The sequence below is a fragment of the Carettochelys insculpta genome, chromosome 16 (assembly GCF_033958435.1).
Source record: "Carettochelys insculpta isolate YL-2023 chromosome 16, ASM3395843v1, whole genome shotgun sequence".
NCBI classification, from domain to species: Eukaryota; Metazoa; Chordata; order Testudines; family Carettochelyidae; genus Carettochelys; species Carettochelys insculpta.
The window spans coordinates 23,900,584-23,926,009 of NC_134152.1; the positions used below are offsets into that span (position 1 = coordinate 23,900,584).

The 25,426-nt window shown below is 46.3% G+C and overlaps 1 protein-coding gene across 5 annotated transcripts in view; it reads right to left on the minus strand.

The window, feature by feature from the left end:
* TECPR1 (tectonin beta-propeller repeat containing 1) overlaps positions 1 to 25,426 on the minus strand; it is a 66,686-nt gene that overhangs the window by 13,879 nt on the left and 27,381 nt on the right. For 4 of the 5 annotated variants that reach the window (XM_075011152.1, XM_075011155.1, XM_075011153.1 and 1 more), the window contains 12 exons: positions 24,336 to 24,568; positions 18,454 to 18,636; positions 17,862 to 17,984; positions 16,948 to 17,073; positions 8,261 to 8,435; positions 8,061 to 8,161; positions 7,053 to 7,154; positions 6,465 to 6,610; positions 4,350 to 4,882; positions 2,855 to 3,018; positions 1,087 to 1,242; positions 516 to 665 (listed from right to left, as the gene is read on the minus strand). In XM_075011152.1, coding sequence (XP_074867253.1) covers positions 516 to 665; positions 1,087 to 1,242; positions 2,855 to 3,018; positions 4,350 to 4,882; positions 6,465 to 6,610; positions 7,053 to 7,154; positions 8,061 to 8,161; positions 8,261 to 8,435; positions 16,948 to 17,073; positions 17,862 to 17,984; positions 18,454 to 18,636; positions 24,336 to 24,566 — 2,190 coding nt within the window. In that variant the 5' untranslated portion in view covers positions 24,567 to 24,568. The remainder of the gene's footprint in view (positions 1 to 515; positions 666 to 1,086; positions 1,243 to 2,854; positions 3,019 to 4,349; positions 4,883 to 6,464; positions 6,611 to 7,052; positions 7,155 to 8,060; positions 8,162 to 8,260; positions 8,436 to 16,947; positions 17,074 to 17,861; positions 17,985 to 18,453; positions 18,637 to 24,335; positions 24,569 to 25,426) is intronic. The other variant, XM_075011156.1, reaches the window with a different exon arrangement.

Below are 25,426 nucleotides of genomic sequence, written 5' to 3' on the forward strand. Positions count from 1 at the left end.
GCTAGCCAGCTCAGTGCACAGCAGCACAGGAAAGCTTTGTCTCACTGGCTTAAGCTGTTTCTGAGAAGTGGACTATCTACTGCTAAATTTTGCTCAGGCCTACGTAAAGACGGGTTTAATGCCTCTAGCCCTGTCCACCACACACAGCTCCATTTATCTGCCTTCAATGAAGGCCAGGGCTCAGTTAATCCTGCCACAGCTCCTGGGCCTGGTCTACAGCAGGGCATTTTAGAGGGGACAAACATCCTACACGTGTGACCATGGGATCAGCTGCACTAGTCACACCAGCACAAGCCCTAAGGGTGACATGCAGCTGCAGGTGTTTCCACCATGATGCCAGGTAAGCTTGGGCTGAACTTTCTGAAGTGCCAGTGAAACATCCAAATTCTTTTTCTAGTGCAGATATAGCTGAGGAGTCCAGAGGTTGCACTCCTGCTGATCAAACCTCACCCAAAGAAGATGTTAAGGACGTCATTTCAAATGCAAGCATGCGGCATTAGAAAGTTGGCAGTTACCCAGTCGTGCATTTCTTGCTCTGTAGCAGCTGCGAGACGAATTGGCCACCGCTGTTTTGTCCTCTCGGGCGTGTAGAGGGCAAAGGAGTGTTTGGCATCATTCAGCACCTCAACCAGAATGGTAACTTCGTTCAGGAACACGTGGATGTACTGGACCATGCAAAGGACAAGTGGCAAACAAGGTAAACTCACGTTAAGCCTCTGCCACTGTCAACACAACAGTGAGACACTGGACAAATGGTCCCAGGAAAGGGTGGCACAAAGATTAGCATTTTGCTTGGGAGAAAAACCTTCTTTTAGAGAGGCGTGCTCATGAAATTTCTCAGATCCTATCTACCCTTCTCCACATCCCCCACCCTACCAGCATGCGTCAACCCTACCTCAGGTCAGTTCTTTTTCCCAGATCGTTCAGTCTTTGGACTATTTCTAACAGGACACAGCCACCAGAGAGAACAGACTGTCATTTGCTACTAGCCTGGGCCAGATTGCAAGTGGTGACCCTTCCCCATCTTGGCCTGTTTGACACTTGTCAAATGAGATGCCAGCACTGCCCTGAACGACATGAATGTACCTTCTTCTCCTCATGATGCATGTAATAGATGAACAGAATGCTGTCTCGCATGCCGTCGCTCCCCGTGAACTGCTCCAGGGCCACTCGGACATCAGTCCATTTATGAGGCTTCCAGCTTCTCCACCACTGTAAGGTCCCAGTTTTGACCCAGACAGACTGTGGCAGAAACACAAGTTTACAAGGAGCTGCAAAGAGCTTTTTGACTCCTCCCTTCTCAAAAATCCCTGGCCACACTGGCTAAGATCACAGGTCCACGTAGCCTAGTACCCTGTCTTCTGACAGCGGCCAATGCCAGGTGCCCCAGAAAAAATGAACAGAACAGGTTTCCTGTTGTCCATTCCCAGCTTCTGGTAAATAGAGAGTAGGGACGCCATGCGGCCTACTAGCCATTGATGGATCTAGCCTTCATGCACTTATCTAGTTATTTTTTGAGCCCCATTTTTTCTCTACCACACCGAGGTGTTTGGTGCAAGCAGACAATAATGTGGTCAGAGAAATGCTAACAAAACTCTATGGCAAGAGGGTGAGCCACCTTGTTCAGAGAGTTCAAAATCAAAGGCATTCTCTGACTAGGGAAATCCAGCAAACTATTTCTAACTGGGGTTCAGAATTGAAGTGCTTTTAATATAATCATCTGTTAAAACTGATTAAAACTACAGCCACCAACATGCTCTCTATTAAATAAAATTGTTTAATACTTTACACAGGTGACATTTGATAATTCAAGTCTCTTAGCAAGGGCTGGGCCAAAGTCCAGCATGAAATCTAAGAGGAGATGCCACGTGATAATCAAAGGGAAATACACTAGAAATCCTGCTACTCAGATATTCTTGACATTATAATTGCTACTTATGTGAGCTACATACGCCCCCTGGTGTCCACAGAGAACAAGCTCACTTACGTACTGAGGTCCAATCATCATAAGGACATTTCAATGCCTGCAAAAAGGCAGCCCTGAATTTGCGTAGGGCAGTATCACACATGCACTAAACACTGTTTAAAGGCCTCTGAGGATTAGAGATTTCAGCATATTCAACAAGTGTAACTAAATCAACGAATGCTCTTTTTTAATAGTACAGGTCGGAACTCCCGAGTCCAGCACCCTGGGGACCTGAGCTGTCCTGAAGGAGAGATTTTGACAGATGAGGGGAGGACAGGCCACTCCAGCTGGTAGGGCTCCCTGCATTGGCCCACCAATGGCTCCATGCCCCTGGCTGCCAGCAGCTCTGTACCCCTGGCTGGAGGAGCTCTCTGCCCTTGGCCAGCAGCTGCTCCATGTCCCCAGCCAGCAGCCATGCCCCCAGCTGGCAGAGACTCTCTGCTCCCAGTCAGCAGCAGCTCCACAGTGCCAGCTGCAGGGTCTCCCTTCCCCTGGCTAGCAGTGGCTCTTCTCCCTGTAAGCAGGGCTGCCTGCTGCCTGACAGGCTGAGCTCCCAGCCGCTGACAACCTCTGTGGCTGGGGCTCTCTGGTCCAGCAACATCCATGGTCCAGCAGAGAGTCCCAGACCAGAAAGCTTCAAACTGCACTAGCTGGAACTTTTCTACAAGAGCAACTGTGACACTTTTAATGGCTCCAGGGGCTTATAAGTAGGAAAAGCTGCTCTAAGAGCTATGGTAATGGACAAATATGAGTGGGGGGAGGAATACAATGTTTAAATTACAGTAAATTGTAGGCCACACATTGAATGGTACCATCACAAACTGCAATACCGACACATTAAATCATGCTCTGTGTTTAAGGGAAGGGAACAGGAGGACTTTCACGTACCTGCTCAACAGCCTGTTCATAGTGTCTGAAGTTCTCCAGTTCCCGCTTGGTTCTTTCGCTGAGCTGCTGGAAAATCTGCTTCCGCCATGCTGTCGTCTGCGCTGGGCTGATCGACAGGGACAGGGACAGGGACAGGGACTGGGACTGCACAGAGGACAATAGACCTAGAGTGGAACCAGCAAGACCAAGTGAACTTCAAACACAATTCAGTGACGTACGAGATGCTCAAGACACAAACTCACCACTTCAAAAACACTGGGTCAAACCCCTGTGGTCTAACACCACCGCTGCATGGATATCTTGGCATTAGGGGCAGTGACAATACTGCAAATGGTGCAAAGTGAACTGAAAGACTTATGGTAACTCCTCTCCACAGCCCTCCAGTAAAGCAGCACCTGTGTAGTCCTAGGAGATGGACCAGATGCTCTCCGGCTTCTGTCACTGAGCTGAGCAGTTAGACAAGGCTAAGTATTGGGCTGCTCACCATTATGACAACCAGCTTACCTGGAAATGCATTCTATCCCTTGCAGGAGCCCAGGCTGGGCTCCCATTGAGAAAACCCCCTCTCAATTCCTCTTGCCATTAGATAGGCTTATGCTAGTGTATATCGCATCCTAGACCCACAAAGATTACAGTATGGGCTGGGCATTGTGGTATTTCTCTCTAAACAGGTCCCCTCCACAACCTCCTTTTCAATTGCACACGGGGGCTGTTTTATCCTGAGCTCCAGTTTCAATGCAAGGGAGACCTAGCCAGGTGGGTGGAGATCTGACAAACCTGATTATTCCGTAACATTTCTGCCGAACGTGCAGAGAAACAGTCACTACTTATGATCATATCCCAAAGTGTTTTACCACTTGATGGAAATACCGTCCCTTCTGCGGTACAGGGTAACAGCTAACTGGCACCGTAACTGGCACTGGATGTTACGTAATAGTGGATGGGAAAAGGGGGGAATATTTTGAAACAAGGACACTCCTTTTAATAGAACTGCAACATCTTATTACACTTGAACCTCTCTGGTCGGACCACAGATGTTGCTGGACCAGAGAATCCAGCGGCTGGAGTGGGGCCCTGCTTGGAGTCCAGCGGCAGAGGGGCCAGTGGCTGGGAGCCAGGTCGAAGCAGGGAGCGGAGCTTGACCAGTGGCCAGGGGGCTGGCAGCTGGGAATGCAGTTGGGCTGGGAGTGGAACCAGGGGGCCAAACAGTAGCAGGGAGCCTGGCTGAGGCTGGGAGTGGAGTCCAGTGACCAAGACTGGCAGCTGGGAAGGGACCTTGGGAGAGGAGGACTGTGGCTAGGGAGCTAGCCCAGAAGAGACCAGAGGACAGCAGCAGAGGGGCCAGCATTGACCGTCCTGGGTCCAGCAAACTCCCTCATTCAGGACTGGTTAGGTCCTGAGGGTGCCAGATCAGGGAGGTCCAAATGTATGTCTTTTATGGGAGCACCATTTGGCCCTACATGGGAGCGAGAGCCCAGCAATGAATTGACAGTACCTGTCTGAAGTGTGAACCATTTCAAGGAGCTGTGTGAATCCACCAGGCAGCCTCCCCCAGACACCCAGGCCCACAAGGGGTGCTCATCAGCTCCATAATGTTCTTCGACTCCAACGGAGAACATGCCCAGGGAAGACAGGCTGGACGTCTCCGGGCAGGTGCTGGAGGAGAGCAGAGGCTTTTTGTGGGCCTCCTTTAAGTCAATGTTCGTCCACTGCAGTTCTGCAGGATGGGGATCCCGCTCATCAGGATACCCAGTTTTTTCAACACCAGCCTTCTCACCACTGTCTGAAGTGGGGCTGGCTTCTTCAGGAGCAGAGTGCAGAGCATCCACAGCCAAGTTTGCATTCACTTCTGCTGGCTGGCTTCCCGTCTTGTTACCATTCAGAGTTGGTGATTCACCCGACAAGGGCACGTTGTCGGAAAGATTTGTCTGTACCTGCGGGCTCTCAGTATCTGAGGAAACGTCTGCATCACTCTGAATGATCAAATTCATTTGCTCCCTAACGTCATCACTGAAAAAACAGCCGGCGCTAGGGGGCAAACAGACAAATAACTCATCAGCTACCTTTCCCAGACTATTCAACTAGCATAGCACCACGGAAAAGACCAGAAAAAAAAAAACAGACATAGATGGCCATGTAGATTCCAGCTAATGCCAAGCAGACCTTTTGTGGTCAATGTTTAACCAAAAGGGAAGAGAGTTCAACACATGGCTTCACAGGCCATTCAGGGAAACCCTTTTAAAACAACCAGGAGGGTTGGTTGTATGGAACCCTCTACAATAATCTAAGTGTTAAAACTCCAGGGCCCTGTTTTTGGTTTACAAATGCTGAGCAGGGCTCTTTTTAGACTCCCGACTGTTAGGAACAGAAGCAGCCGAGGCAGGGACTGCTGCATTTGGAGGCTGGGGGGAATGAGGTCCAGCCGACCCCTTCTTTCCTCCCAATGCCCCTTTGCCCCACCTCCAGGAGATACTAAGACCCCTGTGGTACCTCCTGTCTTCTCCACCATGAGCCTCAGATAGACAGGTATGAAGAGAACACAGCTAGACATGCCAGCTCTTTGGAAGAGAAGCAGTGGCCACAAGGAACTGGACGTTCTAGTCAGGACTACAGAATGGGAAGACATTTTGTGCTATGCTGATTGGCTGTTTGCTTGAGTTCCATGCCACCTTCATCTCAGATTCACTTCTCACCTGACCATAAACCCCCTTCCGCCATTCTTTGTTCTGTCTATTTAGCCCATCCTCTCTTAACTACACTCCTGCTCCCTGACAAACTGGAAAAAAAAAACAAAAAAACAAAAAAACCCCCACCATTACCAGGATATTTGCTGTCAACATACTGTTCACTGTGTGTATGCTAACCTGTCCCTCACCCTGAGTCTGTCCCATCTGTTAAGACAAGATTGTATCCTTGTTTCCATCCATGTGATGTCTTGGCTTATTCTCAGCCTAAGTTCTCCATCTTTTTGTTCTGTGCTTGCCTCAGAAATTAGGGGTCTGGGCTCCCAGGTACGACTCGTACAAATAACAACAGAGATTACAGATGCAGTGGTTTCACTCTCAACTGGAGATGGTGTCTGTTTGGCAACAAGACATTGCAATTCCTAGGACCCTAGGATTCTTGCTATGTTCCCAGCAATTTCCACATGGCCAATGGGCCAACTCTCAAGAGGGAGCCAGTTGTTTATCCTCTCTGGGAAAGAAAGTGGCAAGATGCCACACAAGTGAACTCTGTTAAGTGGAGAACACACCTCCAGGATATCCAGCAGGTAAGTTTTCTCCTGTTATAGACGAGATCCTGAAATATGAGGGCAATTTCCAGGTCAGTTCTGCAAATTGCACTGAGTTCTCAAGTCAGAACATCACCTCCCTCCCCAGAGAAAAAAGAATTTGTTCCTCACATTGCATTTTAACTGGGGAAAAAAACCCCAACAACAAATGGACTTCAGCCCCTGGGGAGAAGCAGAAGCCACATGGGCTTTGTTCATGGTCACAGTGAGGGGCCTTGAACAAACCGGGTGGATTGTGTTCATGGAAATACTCCTCCCATGTCCTGGCAGCAGCAAAACCTGGGGTTGTTTAGGGCTTTGGTATACATCATTAGCTACCTGAGCAGACTGGTTGAGCTGCCGGTCTGAGAGCGATCACTCTCTCTGCCAGACACAATTGCTTTCCATGCCTTCCCGCTGAGCTCGCTCGGGGTAACGCCTTGCCGGAAATAAACTGCTCGATCCTCGCAGCCAATGCCCCAGACCTAGGGGAGAAAGAGGCCTTGACAGGAACATCTGTGTGTCCTAAGGTTGACAGTATGGAATGCAGAGGGGCATCAGCTACCAGAGGGGAGCAGGAAGGGGGCAGTTAAGGTCAAGAGTTTTCCTGAGCAAGGGTCTTCTTTGGTTTCAGCTCTAATGCTGGTATTGTGGGTGTGGTGCTTCACTCCTGGATACGGCTGCTGGCGGTGGGTGGGGAGGGGTTTTCACTCTGGTGTGTCTAACGAGAGACTGGCTGGCTGAATGATCTCACCCTGTAGCACCACCCAGGTGATTTTTGGCAGTTAAGGCAATTGGGTCCCTTGTTGGGCTGAACATGCTGGTGTCCCCTGAGTGTTATTCTGACTGCAAAACTGAACAGTGGCCACCCAGAAGGAGTCTAAACATGCTCGTGTGTGTTCACAGAATCGGTGACCTGAACCTTACCTGGTCATTTAAGCCTACGTTTACCATCATCATTTCTCCCACCATTTCAATCCAGCTGGTGCCACATGGATTGTGCGAGTTCACACCTCTTCGGAACCACACCTGTCAGGTTAAAATCCCAGTGTTGAACTACTGTGCGGGCAGGGAGATGGTTCAATGGTTAGAAACGAAGGCTCCTGCATCTCATTCACCGTTCTGTCCCTGGCCGGCCACATGGCCTTGAACAACCATTAATACTTCAGCAGTGCCTTTGGCCTGAGGCTTGCAAAGTAGCTGCAAGCCTTAACTGTCTCAAAACAACCCCGGGAAACAAGCAGCCTGAGTCACCTACATTCTACAACTGGAGAAATTGAGGCATTGAGCCGTTAAGAGACTTGCCTAAGGTAATACAGCAAGTCAGTGGCAGCGTTGGAAATAGAACTCCTGACTCCCAAGACTGTGCTTTCACCTCCCTTGTGGCAATACGACTTATGCTGGCGTGCACCTCAGACAGCACCATTATCCAGAATAGCTCTGGCAATCCTAGCCTAAAAAAAGGGCCTAAAGGAATTATGAGCCTAAAATCCCAGTGACAGTTTGGTTCCTAAGCCCCGTAGGTTCCTTTCAGAATGCCAGCTGCAGTTTTTATGAGCTAACTCTTTCAAAAGTTACTAATCCAGTGTGGTAACTGCAGTAAGAAATGGGCTAAGAACAAGGGAGAAAAGGTCCTTCTCATTTGCCCCCTGGCCCCTTCCCTCCATTCTGGCATTGCGAGCAGGCCTCACAGTGGCTGTTTCTACACAGGCCACTTTCTTTGAAAGTGGCATGGTAATACATGGCCCGAAATATGTTAATGAGGCACGGATGCAAATTCCCCATGCCTCATTAGCATAATGGCACATGATTTGGAGTCCGGAAGACCGCTCTTCTACACTCCAAAATGCCATTTAGGGGTGGCCCCCGGGGGGTCTTCTGGAGGCCCTTTTTCCCAAGGAAAAAGAGCCAGAAATGTAGCTCAAGGCCTCTTACTTTTCTATCTTTTGTAACTGCCCACACCACATTTACACCCACAGAGACGTGCAGGATCCCATTTTCTGCGCTGGGGGGTTCCACAAGTGTCCAAGAAATTCCTGCCAAAAAAAGAAAACAAGGAGTCACCCATTCCTGAGACTCTCATTAAGTTCTCTACAAATCCAAGTGACCTCCCTGCATGACATGACAGGTTTTACCTTGAGGGTTATTTCTATCAATCCCTTCTCTCACAATAGCTTGCCCCTCCCAAAGAGTTGCCCAGAGGAGGTCATATGGTCCACAGCTGATCTGTACTGCTTCTCCAGGGGTGGCTATGAAGGACCACGAGGAGCCTTCTGGATTGTGGTGGCAAACATCTTCTCTATACCATACCTAGGACAGACACAAAAACCTTAGAAAAACACTCTCCTCACATAAATAAATCAGAACACATGGCCAGCCTGAGGGAAAGGCGAGAATCATTCTTCGCTAGCCAAGGCTCCTTTAATAGCATTTGCACTCTCACCTTTCAGTGGCATTAGTGGAGTAGATTATACAGCTACAGACCATTTTCCTGGGTATTAAGGGAGTAGGCTTTTCTATAGACTAGCTTTTCATAGGCAAGACAATTTGGACTTGGCCCATTATCTCTTGCTACATGAGCTGTGTCTAGTTCAATACACAGCACAGTTAAATATGATTCAGGGCACACTAAATAGACTAAAGAAAGAACCACTGAACCATATGCTAAGAATTCTTCTTCCTTAGGAAAATATGTAGCATTCACATAAATACAACACTGCCAGTTACTGCTCTAGATAAAGTCTTGATCCGGCTCTAACCATATATAAGGGCCAGTAACTCACCACGCCCGATAGTGCCCAGCTCAACATTCACACACAGCAGAGAGAATATGTCACGTTCAGCATTTTGTATTTGCCAGTGCTGGTCTGGTACAGGCACTGCTGCAGGTAATCTGGAGACAGCACAGAGCATTCTTAGGTCGATATGCTCCCCTCTTTCTGGAGGGCAGTGAGCATTACTGCCCAGGTAGGTAAAAATCAATAATTTTTAAAAAAAAAATTTTCTTATTTAAATCAGATTGTGTTTTTAAAATCAGCAAAATTTCTCATTTTGCAATAATTTACAACTAAATTTCATCCCACAGACATGTTACATGTACACTTATAGTCTCACAAAACTGAATTAATGGCTCTAGTCGGTCCAGTCTGACCACTAGCTCTTGTTTCTTGAAAGTTCTGGGCTTTCAATTTCCCTTTGTCAGCAGACTAAAATGTAAGGGACAAAGAACGACACAAGCTGGATGGGACTGTTTTGTTCTGTGCTTATGTGGTGATGGACCTTGGCCAAGCACGGCCAAATCACTGATGTGTCATGCGCTTGCACAGAAGATGAAAATATTATGAAACATACAAGAAAGAGAACCAGAAATATGGCTCAAGACAGAAAGACAGTTTATAAGAAAGGACAGCGGCAGCATGGAAAGAGACAGTGGAGTGGACCGGAAAGAAAAAGGGAAGACATTAGTCAGCACACACACACACACACAGAGATTCCTATATTCCCCCCCAGTTTTGCCACAGAAAAACTGTCCTGGTTTCTGAGCATGAGAGACCCCCTCTCTGGGAATATTTTGAAGAAATTCCTTCCCCGTGTAAAAAAGGAAAACATGCCAAATCTAAGCAGTGTAGGAAAATGATGTGGGGCCTGGTTGCAAGAATGAATTGGTATAAGGAAAACGGCTTCTTGGGAGAAAATGGTGCAGATGAAGATGTGGATATAGCTGAGTGGCTCAATTGGTTAGTAACTGAAATAAATCGCTTTGCAATGCCTCATTCTTCAAGACTCTCTCTGTGCCTTTAAGTATAAACATGATTTGCCAAGTAAATTCCCAGGCTCTTTCCTATGTTGGATGTTGCTAGAAAAAAAGTTTAGCTTAGCTAACCCTTATGGCTTTTTTAATTACTTAACTAGGGTATCAAAACAAAAAGCAGTCAAGTAGCACTTTAAAGACTAACAAAATAATTTATTAGGTGAGCTTTTGTGGGACAGACCCACTTCTTCAGATCATAGCCATACCAGAACAGACTCCATATTTAAGTGCCTTAAATATTGAGTCTTATGTGCCTTAAATATTATTATGCACCTTAAATATGGAGTCTGTTCTGGTCTGGCTATGGTCTGAAGAAGTGGGTCTGTCCCACGAAAGCTCACCTAATAAACTATTTTGCTAGTCTTTAAAGTGCTACTTGACTGCTTTTTGTTTTGATAGTGTATAGACTAGCTCGGCTCCCTCTCTGTTACTATTTAACTAGGGTAGGTCTACTTAGCAAAGTTATTTTGAAATAATAGCCATTATTTTGCAATAACTATCCTAACATCTACAGAACGCAACCGCTATTTCGACACAGTGGTTGGCTTATTTAAAAACTGGTAAAACTCATTCTACTATCCTATTTCAAAATAGCTGTTATAAAATAGGTGCTGTTAAGACACAGAATAGAGCCTATTTTGAATTAAGTAATAGTGTGTCCAACTGTGCTATTTCAAAATGCATTTGTGCATGTAGGAGCCTTATTTAAAAATATGCTACTCTGCAATAGCTCTTCTGGAATAGCTTATTTTGCAAGAAGACTGCTGTGTAGACATACCCTAGATTAAGAACCTCTCATTCAAATATACAGTAGAGAAATGTAAAGTAATGCACATTGGAAAAAATAACCCCAACTATACATATATTATGATGGGGGCTAATTTAGCTATAACTCATCAGGAAAGAGATCATGAAGTCATTGTGGATATTTCTCTGAAAACATCCATGAAGTGTTCAGCAGCAAACAGGATGTTAGGGATCATTAAAAAAAGGGATAGAGAATAAGACGGAGAATATCTTATTGCTCTAATATAATATCACGCTACGCCCACATCTTGAATACTGAGTACAGATGTGATCTCCTCATCTCAAAAAAGATATACTGGCATTAGAAAAGGTTCAGAAAAGGCAACTAAAATGATTAGGGGTTTGGAATGGGTCCCATATGAAGAGAGATTAAAGTGACCAGGACCCATCATCTTAGAAAAGAGGAGACTAAGGGGGCATATGATAGAGGTATATAAAATTATGAGTGGTGTGGAGAAAGTGAACAAGGAAAATTATTTACTTGTTCTCATAATATCAAAACTAGAGGACACCAAATGAAATTATGGACAGCAGGTTTTAAACAAATAAAAGGAAGTTCTTCGTCACACAGCGCATTGTCAGTCAATCTGTGGAACTCCTTGCCAGAGGAGGCTATGAAAGCTAGGACTACAATGGGGTTTAAAAAAGAGCTAGATAAGTTCATGGAGGTTAGGTCCATTAATTGCTATTAGCCAGGATGGGTAAGGAATGGTGTCCCTAGCCTCTGTTTGTCAGAAGCTGGAGATGGATGGCAGGAGAGAGAAATCACTTGATTGATACCTATTTGGTCCACTCCCTCTGGGGCACCTGGTATTGGCCACTGTCAGCAGACAAGATAGTGGGCTGCATGAACCTTTGGTCTGACCCAATATGGCTGTTCTTATGTTCTAAAGCTGCAATAAGCGAAATCTACAGTAGCCAGTTGACACTGAGTGCCATTTTCTTATTTTATACCACCTAGTACATGCCCCTTATTTTGGAACATCACGGCCACAGACCATAATGATGCCATAAGTCTATTCCCTATTTTACTGCAACTTAACTCAGCTTTTCCAAGGGAACCCCTTGCTATTCTTGTTTTTTCCCCCCTCAAAATAAGAAGCACCAGTGAGTTCAATGGGGGTTACTCCAAAATTGAGAGCACTCTAAGCACAGTTCACCTTAGCATTCTTGGTTTTTTTTGTGATTTAAATTGCCTTGATTTTAAATCAATCCACTCTGCTAGTACCGTCCCACATTTATTAACATTTTCCTTTGGCAGGACTTCCACTTATGAAGAATTTAAAGCACTTTATACATTGCTATTTAAAGAAACCTTCAAGGTGGGGAGCTTTCACTCACACACACAGAAACTGAGGCACCGGGCAGTTTGGTTTTCTTTTAAGTGACTTGCCCATTGCTATACAGCCACCAGTCAGTGGTGAAATGCAAAATGACCCTACAAATGAGTATTCATTGTACCCACTAGACAATAGGCTCTCTCAACATATAAACTTACTTCTAGACCTGTTACACCTAAGTCATGGATTGTCTGTGGTTAGAAGGATGGTAGCTCAGACATGATTAAGAATGAAGGAGGGGCAAGGAGAAGAAACACTTCATCATGGGCCTAAGAGAGGGAGGGGTGATGCATACTTTTTTGGATTGAGTATTATAAAGTAAAACCTCGTGAGGGCTGGATTCCAAAACCACCCTACTGCTGGCACAGAAGGGCTTAAGCCCTTTCAGGGCTCTGAATTCTTCCCTTTCCATGTTCAAGGTGAGTAAGGTTAAGAACATAAGAACACCCCTACTGGATCAGACCATAGGCCCATCTAGCCCAGAATCTTGTCATCTGGCCGTGCCCAATGCCAGATGCCCCAGAGGGAATGAACGGAACGGGTAATCAAGTAATCCATCCCCTTTTGCTCATTCCTCATGGAATGAGGCTTACCAAATTAGAAATAAGCTGGCCATTATTTCAAAATTATTTGGCAACAGCAGTTGTGTTGTGTAGACGTGGCAAAGTTATTTCAAAATAGTGGCCATTATTCTGAAATAACTTTGTTGTGTAGACACACCCTCCAAGTTTGAAACCTGGGATTCACAGCCACCTAGTCAAGTGTGACCTGACATTCAAATAACTCCCGCCATACATGCAAACTCACCATCAGAAACAAGCTCCTCACAGATCAGGACCCACCAGCTTAAAGTGTTACCTGACCTTGCCATAACAACAAACGGAAAATCTGCAGACTTATCTCCACTGTTACAATGATAAATACCACCCCCACAGCACACCTTTTAGATTCATGGGTCCAACATGTCTTTCACACGTGGTGTGCCTCGTCCAACATGCTAAATGCCCCAATAACATCAACGAGGTGGGTAAAACCAATCAATATGCTCTCAAATGAGCTTACACAGAAAAATGATAAGAGAACAAAAAACACTAGAAAGGGCAAACATCTTCCAGAAAACGATGCATCTGATGAAGCAAGTCTTTGTCCACGAAAGCTTATGCTCCAAAGTATCTGTTAGTCTATAAGGTGCCACAAGACTTTTTGTTGTTCTGGAAGCTACAGACTAACACGGCTACCTCTCTGATATTTGTCTCCATATCTGTGCTCACCCTCAACTGCACACAATCTCCTCTGAGGAACAAGTTGGGGAGCTCAAATTCATAGCTTTGCTAGACACTATAAAACACGGTCTCTGGTACGTCTATGCTGCCCATGTTACAGCACTGGGGCGGCAATGATGTGATGTAATCAGCGTAGTCACTCAGTTGCTGGGCGTGAGTTTTCCCAGTGATTGAAAACCCCCACCCTCTACTGGCACTTTCAGCACTACAACTTTTATTGCTCAGGGATGTGGGTTTTCACGTTCCTGAACAACTAAAGTTTTAGAGCTGAAAGTGGCTGTGTAGTCAGAGACACTGGATTTATGCCTTAACACCACAATGCGTAAGCCACTAACATCCTATCCTCTTTTTGTGTCTGATATTGAAGGTTTTAATGGGCCCCCTCACCTTGATGGGTCCCTTGGAATATGGGTTAACTACTTGAGCTAAACTTTTTGGTCCAGAGGCGACCAGTGCAGGGATTGCGGGTGGTGGAAGGGTAGTCCACCAATCTCATGTCCCTGCTCCAGTCCATCCCACCCCTGCTCTGCTCGCACACACCTCTTCCTACAGAAGTGCTGGGCCACTTCTGGTGTGTGTGGGGGAAGTCCTCTCCTGGGGCAGTGCCATCTGAGAGCAGCATAAGCTAAGAAGCTCACCAAAAGCAGGGTGACACTGATGGTGAGAGCGACCAGGGACAACACTTGGAGGTGCATGTCCACAGGGGGTCACCCCCACATTTCACCTCTGGGTCCAACTTGTATTTAGCTGTGACACTCTAAGTACTTGCTGAAATGTTAAGGGAGATTAAAGAGGCTATCACAATAAAAAACACAGTAATAATAGGAGATTTCAATTACCCCCATATTGACTGGGTACATGTCACCTCAGGACGGGATTCAGAGATTAAATTTCTTGATGCTTTAAATGACTGCTTCTTGGAGCAGCTAGTACAGGAACCCACAAGGGGAGAGTCAATTCTCGATCTAGTCCTGACTGGAACGCAGGATCTGGTCCAAGAGGTAACTGTTACTGGACCGCTTGGAAATAGTGACCACAATATAATAACTTTTAATATTCCTGTGTTGGGAAGAACACCGCAGCGGTCAAACACTCCGGCATTTAATTTCAAAAAGGGGAATTACACTAAAATGAGGAAGCTAGTTAAACAGAAACTAAAAGGTAGAGTAACTCAACTAAAATCCCTGGAAGCTGCATGGAAACTGTTTAAAGACACCATACTAGAGGCCCAACTTAAATGTATACCCCAAATAAAAAAACACAGTAAGAGACCTAACAAAGAACCACCATGGTTTAACAGCCATGTTAAAAAGGCAGTGAGAGAGAAAAGGGCAGCTTTTAAAAAGTGGAAGTCAAATCCTAGTGAGGAAAATAGAAAGGAACATAAACACTCCCAAATTAAGTGTCATAATGTAGTAAGAAAAGCCAAAAAAGATTTTGAGGAACAACTAGCCAAAAATTAAAAAAATGATAGTAAAATGTTTTTTAAATACATTAGAAGCAGGAAGCCCGCTAAAAAAGCAGTGGGGCCCTTGGACGATAAAGATATAAAAGGAGCAATCAAGGAAGACAGTGCCATTGCGGAGCGATTAAATGATTTCTTTGCTTCAGTCTTCACGGCTGAGGATGTTACAGAGGTTCCTAAATCTGAGCCAGCCTTTTTAGGTGACAAATCTGAGGAACTCTCCCAGATTGAAGTGACATTAGAGGAGGTTTTGGAGTTAATTGATAAGCTGAATAGTAACAAGTCTCCAGGACAAGACGGTATTCACCCAAGGGTTCTGAAAGAACTCAAATGTGAAATTGCGGAGTTACTAACAGTGGTTTGTAACCTATCCTTTAAATCCGCTTCTGTACCCAATGACTGGAAGACGGCCAATATAATGCCAATATTTAAAAAAGGCTCCAGAGGAGACCCTGGCAATTATAGACCGATAAGTCCAACATCAATACCAGGCAAATTAGTAGAAACAATAGTAAAGAATAAAATTGCAAGGCATGTAGAAGAGCACGAATTGTTGGGCAAAAGTCAGCATGGTTTCTGCAGAGGGAAGTCGTGTCTAACTAATCTATTAGAATTCTTTGAAGGGGTTAATAAACATGCGGACAGGGGGCACCCAGTGGACATGATATACCTAGATTTCCAGAAAGCCTTTGACACGGTCCCACACCAAAGGCTTTTATGTAAATTAGGCGGTCATGGGATAGGAGGAAAGATCCTTTCATGGATCGGGATTTGGTTAAAAGACAGAAAACAAAGGGTTGGAATAAATGGTAAATTTTCACAATGGAGGGGGGTAACTAGTAGTGTTCCCCAGGGGTCAGTCCTGGGACCGATCCTGTTCAACTTGTTCATCAATGATCTAGAAAATGAGGTAAGCAGTGAGGTGGCAAAGTTTGCAGATGACACCAAGTTGTTCAGGACAGTCGAAATCAAAAGGGATTGTGAAGAACTACAAAAAGATCTCAGCAAACTGAGTGATCGGGCAGCAAAATGGCAAATGAAATTTAATGTGGGTAAGTGTAAGGTAATGCAAATTGGAAAAAATAACCCAAATTACACGTACAACATGATGGGGTCAAATTTAGCTACGACAGATCAGGAAAGGGATCTTGGAGTTATAGTGGATAGTTCTCTGAAGACATCCACGCAGTGTGCAGCGGCAGTTAGTAAAGCAAATAGGATGTTCAGAATTATTAAAAAAGGGATAGATAATAAGACAAAAGATATCACACTTCTCCTATATAAAACTATGGTACGCCCACATCTTGAGTACTGTGTGCAGATGTGGTCTCCTCACCTCAGAAAAGATATATTGGCATTAGAAAAGGTTCAGAAAAGGGCAACTAAGATGATTAGGGGTTTGGAACAGGTCCCATATGGGGAGAGGCTAGAGAGACTGGGACTTTTCAGTCTGGAAAAGAGGCGACTGAGGGGCGATATGACAGAGGTATATAAAATCATGAATGGTGTGGAGAAAGTGAATATAGAAAATTTTTTTCCCATAATACAAGAACTAGGGGACACCAAATAAAATTGATGGGTAGTAGGTTCAAAACTAATAAAAGGAAATTTTTCTTCACACAGCGCACAGTCAGCCTGTGGAACTCCTTGCTGGAGGAGGCTGTGAAGGCCAGGACTCTATTAGGGTTTAAAAAAAGAGCTCGATAAATTTTTGCAGGTTAGGTCCATAAATGGCTATTAGCCAGGGATAAAGTATGGTGCCCTAGCCTTCAGTACAAGGGCAGGAGATGGATGGCAGGAGATAAGTCACTTGATCATTGTCTTCTGTTCTCCTTCTCTGGGGCACCTGGTATTGGCCACTGTCGGCAGACGGGATACTGGGCTGGATGGACCTTTGGTCTGACCCAGTATGGCCATTCTTATGTTCTTATGTACTTTTCCTGGCCCTGAAGGAGAGTTCTGTGTAGCTGGAAAGTTCATCTCTCTCTCCCTCTCACCAACAGAAGTTAGCCCAATAAAAGATATTATTGTATCCACCTCGTGTCTCCAATTCCCTGGGACCAACAACAGCTACAAAACCACTGCAGACAAGGAACATACACAAAGAGAGCTATACCTTTCCTTGTAAGGACACTGCCCAGACTGACAACCGGCCAACAGGTTCGTCTGTGATTTCCCATCCTCCAAGGGAGATATCGTTGAAAGGATCTGGCAACTGTTTGGGATCATCATGGGATGTTATCTGAAGCAAAGAGAGTGAGAAAAATTTAGAGACAAGCAACAGAAGGATTCCTGACCCCACATACACCTGCTTAATGGTAAGTGAGGGGCTTATCTCACTTTTACCACTCTTGTTCCTTCCACTATACCTGCTCTAGGGCTTTATAGAAGACTTTTGCTCCCAGACCTGTCAATCCAGCATCTTGCACAAGCATTACAGTCACTAAAATAAACCATCCCTGCTTTTGTGTGCGCTCTTCTTAGGGCACACAAAGAGCAACCATGCATGCTAGCACGGCACACAGCTAGTGAACCAACACCAAACGGCTGTTACATGCTGGGAAAAATCCCACAGAAAATGAAGCATTACATAGTATTAACTGCCAGTGGGTGCGTGATCTGAATTTCTCTCCTTGTTCATGCCTGCATGTGTGTATGAGGTTGCGGTATTGCACCTGTTGATTTACAGGCACAGACTTTAGGTCTAAGCTGATGCCCTTTATGTCCGAAAAGAAAATAAGTCAAAACTATGGTGGAATTTTCAAAGGCACCCAAAATAAATCCCACTGAATTTCAGCTGGATTTGGGCATCTGGTTTCCTTATGTTCCTTTGAAAAATTCCACCTTTCAGTTTGTAACATTGGAAACAGATACCAGATCAGCAGCTGCACAATCCAAAGTCTGGTCTGTGCAGAATGCACACACCACAGCAACTGCAGCGCCAACCTTCCCACTCTCATGTCATCACATCTTTCCTAGAACACTGGAGCCAATAAATTAAATAAATAAATAAACAAACACAGAAAGGACCTTTGCCCAAGTATCGCGTGACTTGTATCGCCTGTATCTGATCCACCGCCTACGTCTGACACAGGAATTCCATTTCTTATCTTTTGCGTAGGTAGCAGGGAAGTCAATGGCATACGTCCAACCCTGAAAACAGAGAGTTCCCTTCAGAAAGGCTGGGAGCAGCTGGCTGCATTAAAACAGTAGCTCAAAACAATTCTGCACACTCCTACAAGCAGAACGCAAATTGCTTGGCACATCTTCTAACTCTATAGACATTCATGAACTATAGCTCAACTCCTCTGCACAATGCCTACCGGGAAATAAGATCTAGAAAAGCATTTTACTGTTGCTCAAAGCATATCACAGTAAATAGTAAAGATGTTACAGTAAAATAACAGCATCCAATTGCTAGCACTTCAGGGCATGATTCAAAGCCCTTTGAAGTTAACAGAAAGACTCCCATTGGTTTTAACAGCCCTGGAAGACACCTGCTAATACTCTACTACAGTGATCTGCATTCCCAGCCAGAAGCAGCTGAGAGAAGAAGAGAGGTGCCTCTACTTTTACAGAGTGGATTCCCAGAATGGATCCCTTGCCGGTAGCGTTCACCTACCCCTTTCTCTGTTGGTTCCCCTCCAATATTCTCATCCACATACCAGTCAGACTCCCACTCCCAGTGTGGCGATGGCAACGTGAAACTGTCCAGCTGCTGATGTTTTAGGCCGCTCACATCACTCCATTGCCAGCGATCGCTGGGCATTAATTTCTCACAAAAGCCCCCGACTGGATTCCAGCGCTGCCAGAAAGGAGAAAAACGGTATAGATCGTGAGTTTCACAAACTGGGGGAGTGAAGAAATTCCAATGGGGGGGCATGAGGCAACCCAGCCCCCGCCCCCCCCATCACTCTCCCCACCTGAAGGAAGAGCCAGCCTTCGCTTCTAGTTCTCAGCCTCTGCCATTTTACGTGGGTGACCTGGCGCAGCTGCTGTAAAAAGCAGGCAGCCAGCAAAGACCCACATGGAGCAGGCTGCCTTCTGCAAATGACAGTGAATGTGGGTTGGAGGGGAAGAGGAGGAGAATGGGGTTAGATGAAGGGCTGGGGTGCCCGGCTTCATGGGAGGGCAAGGCAAGGGCTCAGGTGGGCAGCTCGCAGGGCTTGTGGGGCTTGGGCAGCTGGCCAGCTTGCAGGAAACGTGGGGTTCAGGCAGCTGGTCCCAGCAGAGCAGGGTGGCTGGCCCTGGCCGCGTGGAGCTCAGGTGGCTTGGGATGGCAGGTGGGCGTCTGGCCCTCGCAGCGTGAGGCTTGGGCGTGCAGCTCGGGTGTGCAGCTCAGTTGGCTGGCCTGCGACTGGGGTGGGTGGCTGGTGGGCGGATGACTGGTCCTGGCAGTGCGGGGCTTGGGCAGCCGGCGGTCAGGTGGACAGCTGGCCCCAGTGGCTAGCGAGCAAGCGGTTGGCTGGCTCTGGTGGTGTGGGGCTCGGACAGGTGGCTCTAGCAGCACAGGTCTCAGGTGGGCAGGCAGCTAGCATGGGCAGCTCTGGCAGCTGGCATGGTACTCAGGCAGCTGGCCAGCTGGGGCTGCACCAAGCAACTACAAGGAGCCAAGAAAAATGATTTGTGCTTATTTTTAATTTTAAATAACATTTTTATATCAAGCTTTTGTGTTTATTTCAAATTACGAATTGAATTTTTTGTTAAAGGGGGGTTGGATGATGGTAAAGAAGAGGTGGGGGGCGTGAGGGTTTCTCAAAAATCAAAAGTGGGGTGTGATGCTGAGAAGTTTGGGAACCACTGGTATAGATAATCACTCGAGGTCACATAGCTTTGTTAGGTCACTGATGAGGCTTTGGGCTTTTTCCTTGACGTACTGGTGTTGTTCCACACCTCAACAGAAATGATCCACTAGGGAAACATGCAGGCATCCAAATGCTGGCTAATCTCATTGTATCCTTCAGCTCCCAGCTGCTGGATCACATGCACTTTGAAGCACGTGTCCTTCCTTTAATGCGGGCGTTAAGGAGGACAAGGCGGGTGAGGTCGTATCTTTTACTGGATCAACTTCTGGGAGTGAGAGACACACGCTTTGGAGCATACAGAGAGCTCTTCTTCCCCACCGTCAGAAACTGTGCCAGTAAAAGATCTGAGCTCACCTGCCTGCTCTGTCTAAAATCCTAGGACTGACAGGGCTACAGCTACACTGCACAATAGTAAAGGGGAAAGCCAACGCAGGCAAATGCACCATCTTGCCTTCATTTTACAAGCATGTGGTGGCTGCCACTCTAACTGATGCTGCTCAATGGTTTACTCTATTACAGATTGACACTCTCTCCGCTGGCACTCTCATCCAGCACCATCCCTCTTCCGGCAGGACCACAGGTGTTGCTGGATCAGAGAGCACCTGGACAAGAGAGCTCCAGTTGCTGAGCTGGTGCCTGGGAGCCCTGCTGGCAGCCCACTCTGTGGCACACCAGGGCAGCCCTGAGCTGGGAGCTGGGTCAGTGAGCCCCACTCTAGGGAGCCCCGGCTGGGATTGGGGAGCCCAGCCCAGATCAGGGAGCCCTGCTTGGAGCCCCACAATGAGGAGAAAGTAGGGAGCCTGACTGGGGCACGGAGCCCCACCAGCAGCCCCACAGCACTGGGGAGCCTGTACAGGGCCAGGGAGCCCAGCTGGGGTACGGACCCTCTCAACAGCCGGGAACCTGACCAGGGACAGAGGAGCCTGGCAGCCCGTGGCCGGGAGCCCAGTAGGAATGCAGCCCTCCCCCCGCCATCCCCAGCAGCCTGGGGGACGGGGATCCTGCGGTGGCCAGGAGGGGAGCCTGGCCTGTAGGCTAGCAGCACTCCTGCAGGGCAGACAGGAGGCCTGACCTCCCCTCGTCTAGCAAATCCCCTCTTCGGGGCCACTCAGGTCCCAAGGGTGCCAGACGGTGGAGGTACAACCTGTACTGAAGATCATGCAATAATAAATATGACGCATCTAAACGTTTTCCCATTCACGTACTAGAAAGCATTTTTGCAGCATTTTATTTCTAATGTGTTGGTCCATGCTCAGCTCACTGTGGTAGCCAATGAGTGCCAATCCACCTGACAGTTATCAAGTGGCCAGTGGCCATGGATTGAGGAGCTCTTAGTCCCATTCCTAATGTGAAAATGCCTGAGGGTATGTATACTCTGCAATTAAAGCCACATGGCTGACCCATATCTGCTGATTCAGGCTCATGGGGTTTAGGTTAAGGGGCCGTTTAGTTGTGGTGCAGATGTCTGGCCTTGGGCTGCAACCTGAGCTCTGGGACACACCCATATGGCAATTCAAACTGTGGTCCACAGACACGGACCACTGACATCTGAGACTGAAAACTGACTGCAGTGAATTCGAGATAGATGTTGCATGGGCTTGACGTGCCATTTGATGCAGCATGAGAAAGGGCCCTAAACTGTGGGCTTCCATGATAACAACAATACCTACAGGTTTTGACCTGTGGGAGGGAATACATATTCATATACATTTGACGGATCCTTAGTGGTATCCCGCCAGATTAGGGAAATTGACTTGCCATGTTGCTCACTACTAGGGATGTGAACAAGAAGTCTTGTGGCACCTTATAGACTAACAGATATTTTGGAGCATAAGCTTTCGTGAGCAAAGACCCGCTTCATCAGATGCATGAGTGGGGGTGGTGGTTTCAGAGGGGTACTTAAAGAGAGGGGTCCTAGTAAGAGGGAGGGCCAGAGCTGACGAGGTCTGTTCAGCAAGGTGGAAATGGCCCAGTATCAACAGTACTTATCAAAAGAGGAAAAAAACAAGTCATATCAGACGGGGGATGTGATGTCTACTCTGACAAAGGCTCACATCCCCCCGTCTGATCTGACTTGTTTTTTTTCCTCTTTTGATAAGTACTGTTGATACTGGGCCATTTCCACCTTGCTGAACAGACCTTGTCAGCTTTGGCCCTCCCTCATACTGGGACCCCACTCTTTAAATACCCCTCTGAAACCTCCCCCTCCCCCCATGCATCTGATGAAGTGGGTCTTTGCCCTCAAAAGCTTATGCTCCAAAATATCTGTTAGTCTATAAGGTGCCACAAGATTTCTTGTTCTCGAAGCTACAGACTAACAAGGCTACCTCTCTGATACTAGGGATGTATAATCCTGTTTAATTAGTTAACCAGTTAAACATTATGTTTAACTGGGGAACTGATTAAATGCGGGGGGAAGTGGCCAGGGAGGCGCTGGAGCACACCCCCCATCCACAGCAGGCCCCACAGGGCTGGAGCACTCAGCTGGCCACAGTGGGCAGCAGGGACGGACTGGAGCAGCCCCCAGCAGTTAACCATAACCAGTGAGGCTCATTCATTTAGGGTGAAGCTTACCAGTTAACCATTAACATCCCTACTCTACACTGTCTGACTTTGGTTTCCAAAGCTGACAAACCTGCCCAAATTCACTTACAAAAAAATATTATTCATAATTTTTTTTAAAAAGACCACGCAAAGCCCAGTGCTTTTTTATATATATAAAAAAAATACCATAAAGAACCATGAACAAATAAAGTTGTCATGAAGTTATACCCAACATGCTATCTCAAGCTGCGTCTACACGTGCACGCTACTTCGAAGTAGCGGCACCAACTTCGAAATAGCGCCCGTCGCGTCTACACGCATCGGGCGCTATTTCGAAGTTAACTTCGACGTTAGGCGGCGAGACGTCGAAGTCGCTAACCTCATGAGGAGATAGGAATAGCGCCCTACTTCGACGTTCAACGTCGAAGTAGGGACCGTGTAGACAATCCGCGTCCCGCAACGTCGAAATTGCTGGGTCCTCCATGGCGGCCATCAGCTGGGGGGTTGAGAGATGCTCTCTCTCCAGCCCCTGCGGGGCTCTATGGTCACCGTGGGCAGCAGCCCTTAGCCCAGGGCTTCTGGCTGCTTCTGCGGCAGCTGGGGATCTATGCTGCAGGCACAGGGTCTGCAACCAGTTGTCAGCTCTGTGGATCTTGTGTTGTTTAGTGCAACTGTGTCTGGGAGGGGCCCTTTAAGGGAGCGGCTTGCTGTTGAGTCCGCCCTGTGACCCTGTCTGCAGCTGTGCCTGGCATCCCTATTTCGATGTGTGCTACTTTGACGTGTAGACGTTCCCTCGCTGCACCTATTTCGATGTTGGGCTGAGCAACGTCGAAGTTGAACATCGACGTTGCTGGCCCTGGAGGACGTGTAGACGTTATTCATCGAAATAGACTATTTCGATGTCGCAACATCGAAATAAGCTATTTCGATGTTGGCTGCACGTGTAGACGTAGCCTCAGTGACATTAGATAGTCCCAGGTCTAGTATTAACACCTCTGAGGTGCAAAGACCATAAATGATTCAAGCTATTTCAATATTGGTTATATATAATATTATTAGGCTAAACTCCTTTGCACATTCTTTATCAATTATTCCAGGTCTGATAGCTATGATTCCTTTGGTTTGTTCTTACAGACAAACCTCACAATTCCCATTTCTATATTTCATGGTTGAGCCCAAACAAAGGGAAAATATACAAGTAGCAATTCAGACAATGCATATTTAATTAAGATAATTTAAATGTTTTCACAAAAGGAAGACTGTTCTACAACACAGTGCATAATTATGTCAATAAGAGACAATATATAAAAAAAAGGAAAATATGCCTACCCCTTGACCCTTGCTTAAATAAAAACAGAGCTCTTTATACTACTTTTATCTAGTGATAAACATAGAAAGCAAGAGCAAGAAGAAAAACATCTTGCATTTGTAGCTCAATACCAGCTTTACCCTTTACATTACAGGTGCGGGTCTCTGGATTTTTTTTTAAAGCAATTTATGAATGCATTCTACTGAAGCAGCTGTTACTGAGCCACCCTACAGAACATGACAATAACATTCCTACAGTTTTTTAAAAGATACTGTAGATTTTAATGGGGAATTGTACCTGCTCCTTGCAATTTTTTTAAACCTACAGAAATAAAAAATCTAAATAACTCAATAGGTTTTTTTGCTGCTAAGTTCCATGTGACTTTTTTTCATAAAGGAATAGGTATTGCTCACTGATGGAAACAAAACATTGGACTTAGACTGAATGATCTGAACTGGGACTGGTGCTGGTGCTCAAAAAGGATGCTGTCTGCATGGGGAAGAAAGAGGAAGAAGTTAGCAGGACTTTTAGGAAGGTGATCATTCTCTGGGAATTCAAACAAATACAAATGCTACTTGTTGCAAAAATCTGCTTTTTAGAAATATGCAATAGAGATTAAATAAATGAATGAATAAATACAATCACTCAACATTCCAGATGGGTCACAGACAAGGAAGCTTGGAATTCCTTCCCTAGCTGCCACATTCACTTTGAAAGCCAAATACGAGGTTCCTCTTGCCCACTCTTATTACACAACACACACCCTTACTACTGGGCAACAGTCCTGGCAACCCCCTTTGCCAAGCACACAGTAAGTTTAACAAATGTTCTTGTGGCTTTACATACCTGATTCTCATAGGTTTCTTCTTGGTATCTGATTGGAACATCACTTGAGAATACATAGGCATATACCTGGTGATCACACGCTATTCCCCAGCAGCACTCTTTGACAGCTGAGACTCGTTTGAATTCCAGCTGTTGGTCTTTACAGAGCTCCCAGTACTGGCCAGTGGTAGACAGAGTGTAAACCCTCCCAAAGATATCAACAGCCCACAGGAGGGAGTTAGGTGCAGCCATACCTGAAAGCAAAGGAAGAGATATTAATGCAGAGGCTAGTTTTTAACAGGTGGGTTCAAGCCCCACTGCTCATCCAAAGAGTCCCAAAAACTGAACTGAACTCCACTGGTCCCTCGCCAATGATATGAAACCTGAGAATAAAAGGTAGTATTTCCAAAGGTGCTTAGGGGACTCATCCATCCAAAGCTCATCAGCTTTCAGTGAGAACTGGGTACCTAACTACCTTAGCCTCCTTTGGAAATCACAGCCCAAGGGATACCACCTAGAATCTACACTGCAAAATCCCCCAACACAATTAGCATCAACAGTCTCAGATTAAGAAGAGAAGCCACAGCTTGAATGGTACATAGGGTCTGATGTGCTCTCACCCCAGATGATAGGCTTTCATGGTTGGTCCTTGGCACATGGACTAAGCAGCATGTTGGAGTTTGTGCTGCCACTGCTCTCTGGCTGAACAGAAGACTTTTCTCTCCTGAGTTCAGTGCCCTCAATGTCCATGATGCCACAAAGTCACTTGAACTCCTCATCAATTGCTGCCTGAAACTGGCCAAGATGGTTTCTATTCATCCATCCATCGATGAAGTGGAAGCTCTGTGCGGAAATTCTTTTTGATCATGTTGTTGTCTTTCAGCCCCTACTTATATTTGGGTAGGGTTCTTCTGGAGCCTTCATCGAGCAGCAGCGGCTGTGCAGGGCTCTCTGCTGGGTTTTGCTGAGTTCCCTCGTAAAATCATAGATACATAGGACTGAAAGGGCCCTTGAGAGGTCACCTAGTCCAGTGCTCTGCATTTTGAACTTTTGACCTCCCTACTCCTATTCCTGGTGGACCATTTGCCATTCCACAGATTCTTCTTTTCTGG